Source organism: Odocoileus virginianus, chromosome 2 (assembly GCF_023699985.2).
Source record: "Odocoileus virginianus isolate 20LAN1187 ecotype Illinois chromosome 2, Ovbor_1.2, whole genome shotgun sequence".
Classification (NCBI taxonomy): Eukaryota; Metazoa; Chordata; class Mammalia; order Artiodactyla; family Cervidae; genus Odocoileus; species Odocoileus virginianus.
The window spans coordinates 24814838-24828640 of NC_069675.1; the positions used below are offsets into that span (position 1 = coordinate 24814838).

Genomic DNA, 13803 nt, shown 5'->3' on the forward strand with positions numbered 1-13803 from the left:
AAGGAGAGACATCACTTTGCCAACAAAGGTCCGTATAGTCAAAGCTATGGTTTTTCCAATAGTCATGTATGGATGTGAGAGTTAGATCATAAAGAAGGCTGAGTGCCAAAGAATTGATGCTTTTGAACTGTGGGGCTGGAGAAGACTCTTGAGAGTCCCTTGGACAGCAAGAAGGTCAAAACAGTCAATCCTAAAGGAAATCATCCCTGAATATTCATTGGGAGGACTGATGCTGAAGCTGAAGTTTCAATACTTTGGCCACCTGATGCAAACAGCCAACTCACTGGAAAAGACCCTGATGCTGGGAAAGACTGAAGGCAGGAAGAGAGGGGGATGACAGAGGATGAGATGGCCGGATGACATCACTGACTCAATGGACTTGAGTTTGAGCAAACTCTGGGAGATAGGGAAGGACAGGGAAGCCTGATGTGCTGCAGTCCATGGGGTAGCAAAAAGTCAGAACAACTTAGTGACTGAACAACACTATCTTTTAAAGTTTCATGTATTCTGGTTCTAACTTTCCATAAAACCTACTTCTATAGAGAAATTAACATGCTTTATGGATTTACAGGGTGTAAATTTCCACAGGGGACATGCCACATCTCTAGGAACCTGTAATTCAACAATGGACTAAACAGAGAAGCAACATAAATGCTCATGTAAAGCATGAACTCCACAAAGGACAAATGTAAATACATTTTTCATTTGTTCTTTATCTAAATAGTAGAGAGAAATACAGTAGAAAAATAAAAGCTAATTCCCTTCACTACAAGTTAGAAAGGCCAAAACAGATTCAAATATACAGGTGGGACATTTCTACAAAGAGCATGTACAGTGGTCAAGAGCTGGGATTCTGGAGACAAGAGGTCTGGGTTTAGGAACCCTACTCAGCTTCCTTATCAATACAAGCTAATTATGTAACAGAGTTCCCTCATCTGTGAAATGGGGATAAAACTAGAACCTACTTCACAGGATTATTCTAAGAAATAAATGAGATTATGCATATAAGCATTTAGCAGAGTACCTGGCAGAGAGTAGCAAGCAATAGTGCTAAATGTCAATTTCTGTTTTTATTCTGTGTCAAGAGGTAGTGAGACTTAATTCCTAAAACCTTAATTGATTTCCCTAGACCTTCCCTGGTGGCTCAGATGGTAAAGAATCTGCCTGCAGTGTGAGAGACCCAAGTTTGATCCCTGGGTCAGGAAGATCCCCTGGAGAAGGGAATGGCCACCCGCTCTAGTATTCTTAGGGTATCCCTGGTGGCTCAGATGGTAAAGAATCTGCCTGCAACGGGGGAGACCTGGTTTCAATTCCTGGGTCAGGAAGATCCCCTGGAGAAGGAAATGGCTACCCACTCTGGTATTTTTGCTTGGAGAATCCCATAAACTGAGGAGCCTGGTGGGCTACAATCCCTGGGGTCGCAAAGAGTCAGACATGACAGAGTGATTAACACACACATTCATTCAAACCTTCAATTTTACTTTAAGACACAGCCACTTCTTATAACCTTAGGAATGTCAACAGGAGTTCCTAATTCCATTTTGGTTAAATGGAATAGTTCATAAAAGTTTGTAGTACAGTAAGATAACGTTTTACACTGGACATTCTCTACCATTGTGATTTCTTACTAACACCTGGGATTTCTTCAAAGCCCAAACATTGTCCTCCTACATAATGATAACAAAGATGATGGTTTCCTGGTATTCAGGCATCCTCCCATCAGAATGTTTATTCTTTGTCTTCTGGCAAATTCTTAACTATGTGCCACTTTAACAGTTGCCCTTCAGTCTGACTTTCTGAAATGAAATTCTGTCTTGAATCTCTTACTACACTTCTAAGCCCTTTGAAGTCAGAGAACCATATATTATATTAATTAATGTTGCCACAACTCATGTAGTAAGGCAGTCAATATATAGTTGACTAAATGATGTGATTCCATGCTCAACTTCACATCCCAGTAACATAACCGTGTAGCCTGCATTCAGTTCAGTTCAATAAATACTTTGAACTGATTTCTAAAAACTAAACTTTGGTAGAAGAAAACACAGAAGCAATCTCTTGAAGACTGATGAATATGAATAAACATACATCCCATTTATAGTTCATTAACGAAAACTAAAACAGAAACAAGAGGCATTGAGGAAATGTATAAACCTAGTTAGCCACGTACATTATGAAAATTACAACAGCATCTGAAGTAGGAGTTCTTTAAATTGCCAATTTCTAATAGTTCTAACTGGTAATTATTTTTATTCATGTGATTTCTGGGGCAATAATTACTAGAAAGGGTAAAGCAGATATTAAAAAAAAAAAAATTCTACCCAGAAGCTTCTTTTTAGGAGTATTAGGAGAAGTATATAAACAGATGAACTGATGGCCCAGGTAGAGGAAGTTGTTTAAGAAAATCAGTGGGCACTTGGTATCCAATATCCCATGGAAAGAGGACCAACAATGTATCAAGCAAAGCTTCCAGCTCAAAGCCCAGACACAAACCAGTCAGGAAGTGGTAAGATAAGGTTGCATGCGCTGCTCACTCTTTGAGGGTCTCGACTTACATCCCTCAAAGCTGGTTTTATCTCTGCCTCTTGGACAGGGACCTTATGAAAGAACCTTTCATTTCATGATTACAGCGCAGGAGGAAGGTCAGACGTGCCTCTGAATGAACTCATTTTCCTCTTGCTGAAGTCGTGGAGGACACACTGCTTCATAACCAGTCATCTAGGGAAGGCTCATTTGCCTAAAACTCCAGTGGCAAGTTACCTGACTACCCACTACTTGCAAAAATCTGGTTGGCTATGGGAAGCTGGGAAAATTAAATTTAAAGAAAGATTAAATGAGCCATGCAGAACAAAGGTGGCACTGTATCGTGTCTGAACACGGGCTGGGAAGCAGAAGAATTGGGTTCCTATCCCAGAGTTGCCACAAACCAGCTTTGTGATCTTGGGCAAACGAGGTAACATCCAAAGGCTTCAGTCTCCCCTTGGGCAAGGGAGCTGGATAATATCATCTCTGTGATCCTTCCAGTGAGAAGTCTGTGAATTATATACTCAGAATTATAAACAAGTACCAGGTCCTCTCCTCGAATAGCGCAAAAATCCCCAAGTTGGAGTTTCACTACCTGCTGGCCTGTAAAAAGTATCTTTATGCATGGGGGACTGAAGTTGTCACCCTTTAACAAAGGGCTGTCAAATCAGGATGGGCTTCAAGGAGCTGAATTTCCAAAAGAAATCCAGCCTGCCATCTACATGTGAGACCTCAAATTCCCAGCTGTAATGGGGTCTAGTCAAGGCTATGGTTTTTCCAGTGGTCATGTATGGATGTGAGAGTTGGACTATGAAGAAAGCTGAGCACCAAAGAATTGATGCTTTTGAACTATGGTGTTGGAAAAGACTCTTGAAGAGTCCCTTGGACTGCAAGGAGATCCAACCAGTCCATCCTGAAGGAGATCAGTCCTGGGTGTTCATTGGATGCTAAAGCTGAAACTCCAATACTTTGGCCACCTCATGCAAAGAGTTGACTCATTGGAAAAGACCCTGATGCTGGGAGGGATTGGGGGCAGGAGGAGAAGGGGACGATAGAGGATGAGATGGCTGGATGGCATCACCGGCTCGATGGACACGAGTTTGAGTAAACTCCAGGAGTTGGTGATGGACAGGGAGGCCTGGCGTGCTGCGATTCATGAGGTTGCAAAGAGTCAGACACAACTGAGCGACTGAACTGACTGACTGACTGACTGAATGGAATCCTATTACTTTTTCAAGAGTGAAGGGTGAGTGGGGAACAAGAGAAGCATCAGGGCTGAACATGAATATTTCAGGATCTATAGAACAGCTTCCCTCATCCATTGAGAAAAAAGCAGATCATGGTTTTTATGATTCTCAGGAGTAAGAAATCCAAATTCCCAATTTTCACCCCAAACAAACAGCATTCTGTCTGCAAGTCACTTCACTACCTTTGTCTCTGCAGGTCTCCTGCAGTAACATTCACCTACACTGTTGATTCTTAAATCTGTAGCTTTGCCACTATGTGCCCAGGAGATCCAGTGACACTAGGGTATCTATGCTCTCGGAAGGAAGGTAGACTCCCTAGGCCTGGTCCTGTCATTCCAATGCAAACTACATTCTTCTCTGTAGTTTATATTTTTAATTCTTAAAAGTACTTAGTACATGGGAGTATGTTTAAAGGAATTTCATGGAACAAAATTTTACATTTAAAAGCAGGAATCCTCTCTAATACAAATAACGCTAATTTCTTGGTGACTTTAGAGTTCATTGTCTAAATGCTCCCACACTTATAGGAGCATTTTAATTTTTTTAGTAAAATTGAAGGTGATCAAGATTCAAGTTTTCCAAAGAGGGCAGGGTTTCAATGTCAGAACAGTGCTATCATATACACTCTTGGTCACTCACTCAGTCATTAAATATTTGTGGGGTCACCATGTGAATGGCAACATGGAGAAATGACCAGACCTCATTAGAATGGAAATGAATATTTCATGGGAAAACAGGATTCTATTTCTTATTCAAGAAAACAGTTATCAGAAGGGTTCTTTGGTTTGTAACAGCCTCTCTTTGTTGTTGTTGTTGCTGTCACAAACATCTTGTCTATTTTATATTATTTTCCAATTTTTAAAAATTAATTCCCAGTTTTAACCTGGATATCCCACATAACTTCATAAGACTTGGATGTCCTACAAAAGGTGTCAAGTCAAAATGATTTTCACAGGAAGCTTTCAGGTCTTTCTCAGTTACAGTAAAAGTAAAACAGTGTTTCCCTTAATTTTCCTTTTTTAAAACACAGGCCAACAAACCCCAAAACTAGATGTTTTAACTTGTCCTTGAAAAGCTGAGAAGTCAAGGGGCTCTAGCCCATGTTTACTTCTTAGTGAGATGGTGAACATCAGTGAAGTAATCATTAATCATAGCTGGATTCCTCAGCAAAGATGTTGGCATTGGCACTCTAGCCAGTCACCAGCAAGGACTGCAAGTAATGCAAGGACACTAACGCCTATTTGATTTGGAAGAGAATACGGAACATGATGAAGCCGGCAGTGTCCTGTTCCCCTTCGCCGCTCTCCATCTCAGAGCCTTGCAACATCACATGCCCAGCTGTTAACCAGATGCGAGCACATTAGCCACAGCGAGTGTGAGAATAAAAATATTAGAATTATTTCCATGGTACTGGTCACATGGTTATTACAGAAATAATCAGTATTAGCATACTACAATATTTGTTTTGTTCTTAGATGTCGTAACACCCTACGGGAAAAATTATCTTTATTTGAAAAAGGTTAAAAATGAAAGTACATGTTATATATCTTTGCTGGAAAATGGTGGGAAATGGATTTGTTGAAACCATATGGAAAGGAAGAGGGAATCAATTAAAAACAGAAATCTAATAAATCTAAAATATTTCCAAATGAAATGCTTGTGGTAAGCTAATTTCTTGTAAACACTGCACTCAAGTTCCTTGAACAGTCCCAGATGGTAAACTAACTTTGTGGTCTTAAAATAAAAGTCAGCCAAAAAAACCAAAATAACTATATAACTTTATCATCAATGTAGAGGGAACCATGAGATCCATAATTAACCTATATGTGTATATTTTTTTTTCTTTCCAAAATTTAAGAGGTTTGTGGAGTTTTACTAAACAGACGATTTCATTTAAATTTGAAGTTTGTGTGTATTCAATGGAGAAACAAAAATTCAAATGATAATACTGAAGTCAAAAGTGAGGTAAGAGCTATCATTATTTATATAACTTAGAAAAATAAAAACATTTCTAAAAACGCCAAAGTGTGGAAATATATTGCAAGGTCCAATTTCTTTTTTTTTTTTCTTTCTTTTTTTTCTTTTTCCAATTTCTACACGTTAGTGAACCTTCTTTGGTTGACATCTGTAAGATTTTATTCAAGAAAAATGTTTCCAAAAAATTTGTTTAAGTTGGGTTATAAATAAAAGTTTGGGATATATGCTTTGACCAGAGATTATACAAGTGGAATCAACGTCTACCCTACCTGCTCCACCGTCAACAATCCAACAGGAGCCCCTGGCGCAGGCCGCGTGGGCAGAAGCTGGCACAGAGAGCCCAGGAGTAAAGCAACTTCCTTCATGCTTCTCCAGCAACACACCAGCACCATCTGAGCGGTTACGTCACATGTTTTTCCTTCTTTACCTTAAAAAAAAAAACAAAAAAACTATTGCAACACTAGACACTTGATTACTCACAACCCAGGTTTCTTAGAACAAGCTTATTCATGATTTCCCCAAGAATAATCTGTTTGAACAAACCAATTTGTCATATGCTATATTTATTCAGGAGAAAATAACTAACACTTGCTGGGCATGTGCGATGGGTTGGCATCACCCTCTAACTATTTTCTTTAATATAACTATATTCAAGGTAAATTGAAAAATAAAAAACAGCAGTATTCTAAAACCAAACTCTAACTTTTGGAAATTAATGGAATCAACTCTTTCCGCCTTTCAGTCATCCATAAAATATGACTATAATAAATATACTTTACTATTTGTTTCAGTGGGGGTGGTTGCTATATCAGTAGAAGAATAGGATTATGACTTTCTTTTCAAAGGAATAGACAAATTATCTTTCTAAATATACTTAAATTCCATAGTTGATTAGCTATAATCTTTACTCTCTTTTTCTAGCTTTAGGAATATTTTTGTACTGACATTAAAAAAAAATCCAAAACAAACTATTAAATTTAAAAGGTAAGTTAACAAGATAATCTCTTTAACATAATCCCTTTTGTCTTTTAAAAGTCTGCTAAACTCAAAGGATAATTTGTCCATACATACACTTAAATACATCAAATAGGCCTGAAACATATACACTAAGAAGGGAAGAAGTAGGATTGGAGAGGAAATAAGGAAATGAAAAAAAAACGAAATTAATTTGTTTTTAGCTCTCATTTACCTCTGTATTATTTGAAACAATTACAACATACATTTATATAATTTTTTTAAAAATTAGAGAGATTTTTACAAGACAATATCCCCATCTAGTGGAGAATGTAGAATATATTATAAACTAGTAAGATATTACTGCTTCTGATAACTTTTTATAGCATTAAAGAAAATTATAAAAGAATAACTGAGAAAACAAACAGTAAGAATTCGAATTCTGAAGTCCTGGTGCAAAAGAGTAGCTCACATTTTAATAAGTCACAAATTTGTTTCCTTTAAAAGGCTGCCTGACTGACTATAAGGACGCTCACAGCATCAGACCATACTGCTGGGAGGAGCAGACTGCTGCCCAAACCCAAATTCACTGTACATCACTGTTCCTACATCACCTGGCTGTCAAGAGAGGTTTCAGGACTCAAAGGCTTTTTGTTGAAGCACCTTATACACTGGACTGGAGCACACCAATTTCTGGTAAAAGTTTCATAAACTCATTCCCCAAAATAAATCATTATAAGCTCAAAAAAGACCTTATTTTCTCAACAGTCCTGCATACATCTGCAGTGCCTGATTTACTACAGGAAAAGAGCATTTTGCACATTTTGTCACTTAAATATTGACTCCAGTACTGATTTTACATATACCTTTGATTTCTGCAGAAGTATCAATATTCGGTACACTGACACTCAAGTCCTCTAAATCAAAGCTACCACATTCTCTCAATATTTTGGCTTGACTGAAATAATCATTAGTATCTCGTGGCTGAATCTCATTCAGAATCCTGTGCAAGCGGCTTGCTGACTCTAAGGGAGAAAGACAAGATTACATAAAACCCCAGTTCCATATCAAATCCTTTGAGGGTCATTTGCCCTCAAAAATTTTGTAACTTTTAACTCTTGATGATTAGCACTATAAGAAGGGACTCACAGGATGGATAATGTAAAAATTATTTTTATAAAGTCTTCATGATACTTGAATGTACTTTTAAAATACAGTGAATATTTTAAGTAGGGTGAAGATTGGACCAAAAAACACAACAGAAACTGTCCACAGACAAAAGCTGCCATCTGACATGACTTTTCTTAGTGCTGTCTAAGAATCTTAAACACAGCACTCAAACATGAAGGAAGAGCAATACACTTCAATGAATTTTCTTTAACAGGTAAGAAACCCCATCACCTACAAAAACGATCTTTTCTAGCCCAGGAATATCATAAAAACTCCATAACTGACTTTGAGATGCATATGCAATATACTGCTATCTAAGTAAGATTTACAGTCCTACTCTTATATTTAACTTCATTTTTATTTTGTAAGCACTCACTGGACTAGGGAATGTAAACTCCATGAATGCAAGACTTTGTTCACTGTTGAGCTGCTAATGCCTAGAACAGAAACTGCCTCATAGAGGTTCAGTAACATGGGCTGAAGGAATTTATGGATGACTCGGTAATAAAGCGCTAGCCAGGCTCAGACTTTTTAAGGAAAATAACAACAGGTAACAGGAAACTAATTAACAAATCAAGAGAATGAGAATTTACTGTATACCTATTTCATACACTTTGAAAAAAGAGAGGGATAACCAGAGTAAAATTTTAAGAGCCCTACTCATTCATTTTTGCGGCATTCAGGGGAGACTTTTACCAAAGAATTCAGAATGCACAGTAGATAACATGGGAAAGATACAAGAAAAATGGAGACAATCAGAGGAAAAAAGAAAATGCAAAATTAAGGAAAAGTCAGTAAACTATAGACAGTTTTTAAGTTGAAGATATTTTATAACAAACAGAATTTTAGCATACTCTGAAGGCCCTACCCATAATTGGTGACATTCCAAATTTCTCATCCAAAATATATTGGTACTTGCCTGATCCAAATATTAGCTATCAGACTGGATGGTCTTTATTCCTATGCACTGCTTAAACAGGAAAACTAAACCACTTAGTATTTAGTCTATCAGCCAAAATAAATCTATAACTGTATCTCAGTATCATAAACTGGGGCTTCTCTGGTGTATCAGCTGGTAAAAAACATGCCTGACAATGCAGGAGATGTAAGAGACATGGGTTCAATCCCTGGATCGGGAAGATACCCTGACAAAGGAAATGGCACCCCACTCCAGTATTCTTGCCTGGGAAATCCCATGGACAGAGGCATCTGGCAGGCTATAGTCCATGGGGTCACAAAGAATCGGACACGACTGAGCACACACACACACATCATAAACCATCACCAATCTGCCAGCTCATTTTCAGTAAACAACAAAATGTAACATTTTCTATGCAAGCACACAACTCTAAGTTCATTACCAGTGCAAAGTATTATATAATTCAGTGTGTGCTTATGATATACTCAGTGTATTTTCCAAAATGCACTCCCCAACTTTATTTCAACATGAAATACAAATCTACTTCATGATTTTCTACGTGTTCAAAAGAACACTTTCTTAGTATATATCCTTAACAGTCAACCACTTCTGGCCTGTTGTAGTATGGGTCCAGTAATCCGCTCCCTTATCCAGGTTTCAGTTATCCTTGGTCAACCATGATCTGAAAATATTATATGGAAAATATCAAAAATAAAGAAATCACAAGTTTTAAACTGCATGCCGTCCTGAATAGGATGATGAAATCTCATCTTCATTCCACCTAGGATCCTCAATCATCAACATCATGTGCAAGCTGACATCCAACCATCAACATTGTCAGGGCTTGATGATCCAGGAACACTGATACAGGTAATCCTCCTGATGTATCACCAAGTGGTCAGTAGTGATAACCACGACTGAAGTGACTGAACAGCAGCAGCAGCAACAGTGAGTCACAATGCGCATGCCGTTCATCTCATTTCACCTCATCACACAGGCATTTTATCATCTCACATTATCATAAGAAGGGGTGAGCTCAGTACAGTAAGATATTTTGAGAGAAAGAGAGACCACGTCCACCTAACTTTTACTATAGTATACTGCTATAATTGTTCTATATTATTATTGGTTTGGGGTTTCCCTGGTGGCTCAGATGGTAAAGAATCTGCCTGCAATGCGGGAGACCAGGGTTCGATCCCTGAGTTGGGAAGATACCCGAGAGAAAGGAATGGCAACTCACTCCAGTATTCTTTCTGGGAAATGCCACGGTCAGCAGAGCCTACTAGTGGGCTACGGTCCATGGGGTTGCAAAGAGTTGGACACGACTGAGTGACTAATGCTTACTATTACTGGTTATCATTGTTAAGCTCTTACTGTGCCCAATTTATAAGTAAAATTTTATAAGTATGTATGTTTAGGAAAAAACATGTTATCATAAGTATGGGTACTATCTGCACTGTCAGGCATCCACTGGGGGTCTTGGAACATATATCCCTTCGATAAGAGGGGAATGCTGTATACATATGCCACTAGGACATTGCAGGCACTGAATTTAGTTCCTATACTTTCAGCAATTGTTCATTCACTGATTTATTCATTATGACAACTATTCATTGGCTATCTACTTCCACCAGGCCCTGTGCCGGGTGAAAGGGAGGAAATCATAGACAAAACCCCCTGTTACACTGCAACAACTCCAACAAAGGAGAAATCTATGGGAAGGGGAGAGTACTGAGACAAGACTGGCAAGGCAACAGGAGGGAAATTATTATAGGACCTAGCCATTAACGTGTTTTAAATAAAAAGGAAGGGGGATGTGCAGAGCACAAGGGTTAAGTAAAGATAATGTGTAACATGATAATGATATGACTAGAAAAGATCACTTCGGATGTAGTAAAAAGTAAATGGAAGGAGATGAGAGTAGATGTGGGGAAACAAGAGAGGATAAAAGCCTACGGTAAGGTAAGAAGATGCAGATAAAAGAAGAAGAGATGTGAAAGACATTTAAGGGGCACCACTGAAAGAATGTGGAGATAGGCTAGATACAAGGAGTAAAGGGGAGATGTCAGGCAGCCTGAGCTCCTGACTTGCACAAACAGGTCTCTGGTAGAACAGTTTCCAAAGATAAAAGAGGGGAGGGAAAGAAAGATGAAATTTCATGAGTTCAATTCTGGACATTCTGAGCATCTCTTCCAATTTTTTTTTTTTTAATTTAAATGGCCTTTGTGGCCAGTGGTCTTTGCCTATCCCAGATTCCTAACAAGCTGCCTTCTCTGACGGAACCCCATCAACTGCTCTCTAATTTATATGGTCTGCTTCCCAAGTCCCAGCCAGAACACAACCGTGGTAGGCTGTATTCTGAAATGACAACATTATAAAATCCAATGTACCCCAGAGAAGGAAGCACCTTGCTGACCACCTGACTATTTATTTACCTAGGTTATTTTTTATAGTTAAAAAATATTACCCAATAAGGCAGAAATATCACCAGTCATAATAATAATGTCTTTGTCCCCAGTGTAACCTATCTCTCTGAAGAAATGAGTAAGGGAAAAAACATAGTAATTCTAACTTTTCCCATTTACTGACCTGCATCAGTGTCATTGGGGATGAGGCCTTCTGGGGAGGAGCTCTGAATGACTGGAGACACCACGGCCGAGAGCCTATAGGAGGTCACGAGGAGCTTCTCCACCACGGGTCTCCACTCACTCACCAACTGCAGGCTGCTACAACAAGGATGTTAGAGGAATTTATACAAAAAGCCAAAATCACATTTTCAAGATGGAAACAGATGAAAGGGATCAAAGCAATTTGGGTTTCAAAATCATGCCATCTATGAAATATGTAAGGCATAAAAGTATATGTATATATGTTTTCATTTTTAATTATCTTTAAGGCAATATGTTCCTTTCTCAAGACACATTCCAGTAGGAGTTTAAAGCTCAGAAGTGATAATTTAGGAGCCAACGGGGGCAGGGGGTGGGGGAGGATATACTTACTTTAGAGGCAGCTTCCGCAAAGCTCCTGTTATACAGTGGACCCGCCCGTACATTGGAAATGATGCTGCTGCCTGAAGCAGAGAATTTTCAGCCCGAGATACTTCTTCCTCAAGATTTTCCAATAAGCATTTGATAACTAGAAAATGCAAAAAACAAAAACAAAAAAAAAACCACCCACCAAAATAACACCAGTTTAAAAACACATTTACAAATTTGCGCACAGCAGAACAGTTCCCACAAAGACACCCAACTCAACTGAACTTTATACTAGAGGTTTCTGAATGAAAAAAAGAGATTGTTCAAGGTTATTCAGCCTGTTCTCCATTTCCAGTTAAGGCAGAACCATGTCTCTGCCCTGACTTCCTGGATCCATTTACAGCATTCATTCTGGATCATTCCTCCTAGACATCCTCTATCTCAGTCAGCAGACCCCAGGCCCATATGCCATGAGCTACTTGGACAGATTTTTTAAAATAATGGCTTTATTGAGATATGACTCACACACCATTCAATTTATACATTCAAAGTGTACAAGTCAATAGAGTTTTTTGGATATTCACAGCAATGTGCAAAAACCACCACCACAGTGAGTTTTGGAACATTTTAATCTGCTCCCCTCAGAAAAGCTTTACCCATTGCCAGACTCCCTTCCCTGTACCCCTCACCTCCCTCAGCCCTAGGCCATCACTTTGCCTGTTTTCTGCCTATTCTGGACACAACCATATAAATCTAATCAAACAATACATGGCTTCTTTCAAAGTTCATCCATGTTATAGCATGTATATTTCACTACTTTAAACAGCTGAATAACAGTCCATTGTATGGATATACCACATTTTATTTATCAGACAACAGACATGTGAGTTGTTTCTACTTTTTGGCTATTATGAATTATGCTGCTATGAACACTCATGCACAATTTTTGTCTGGACACAGTTTCCATTTTTCTTCACTAAATGCCCATAATGGACTGAATGCCTGTGTCTCCTCACCCATGCCCCAAATTCATGCTGAAACCCTCACCCTCATTGCAATGGTATTCAGAGGTAGAACCTTTAGGAAGTAATCAAGTTTAGCTAAGGTCATGACAGTCGGACCTCCATGATGGGATTAGTGTCCTTGTGAGAGGAGGAGAGATCAGAGCTTGCCCTCTGCTCCATGAGAGAACTGACTGAGAAGGCTGCTATCTACAAATCAGGAAGAAGGTTCTCACCAGGAACCAAATCTTTTGATGCTGTAATCTTGATCTTCCCAGCCACCAGAACTGTGAGAAATAAATGCCTGTTGTTTAAGTTATCCACTCATGGTATCTTGTTAAAGTAGCCTGAGCTGACTAAGACAATGTCCAAGAGAGGAACTGTGGAGTCATATAGTAATTCTATGTTTAGCCCTTTGAGAAACTAGACATCTTTTTCCAAAGGGGCCAGACCATTTTACATTCCCATCAACAGTCTGTAGGAGAGATTCACTTTTTCTAAATCCTCATCAACACTAGTTATCACCTATTTTTTTAATTATAGCCATCTTACTGAGTATGCAGTACTTCCTCATTGTTATTTTGATTTGCATTTCCCTAACTGCCTCTTGAGAAACCTGTATGAACGTCAGGAAGCAACAGTTAGAACTGGACATGGAACAACAGACTGGTTCCAAATAGGAAAAGGAGTACATCGAGGCTGTACTTTGTATTTGACAATAGTCACCCTGCTTATTTAACTTCTATGCAGAGTACATCATAAGAAACACTGGGCTGGATGAAGCACAAGCTGGAATCAAGATTGCTGGGAAAAATATTAGTAACCTCAGATATGCAGATGACACCACCCTTATGGCAGAAAGTGAAGAGGAACTAAAAAGCCTCTTGATGAAAGTGAAAGAGGAGAGTGAAAAAGTTGGCTTAAAGCTTAACATTCAGAAAACTAAGATCACGGCATCTGGTCCCATCACTTCATGGGAAATAGATGGGGAGACAGTGGAAACAGTGTCAGATTTTAACTTTGGGGGCTCCAAAATC

At 38.8% G+C, this 13803-nt stretch overlaps 1 protein-coding gene across 6 annotated transcripts in view; it reads right to left on the reverse strand.

Moving 5' to 3' along the window:
* Positions 1-13803, reverse strand: part of THADA (THADA armadillo repeat containing) — a 330140-nt gene that overhangs the window by 268123 nt on the left and 48214 nt on the right. For 4 of the 6 annotated variants that reach the window (XM_020878083.2, XM_020878086.2, XM_070477519.1 and 1 more), the window contains exons 18-21: positions 11790-11925; positions 11380-11516; positions 7568-7726; positions 6017-6174 (exon numbers count right to left, since the gene is read on the reverse strand). In XM_020878083.2, the coding sequence (XP_020733742.2) occupies positions 6017-6174; positions 7568-7726; positions 11380-11516; positions 11790-11925 (590 nt within the window). The remainder of the gene's footprint in view (positions 1-6016; positions 6175-7567; positions 7727-11379; positions 11517-11789; positions 11926-13803) is intronic. The other 2 variants (XM_020878085.2, XM_070477517.1) reach the window with 2 other exon arrangements.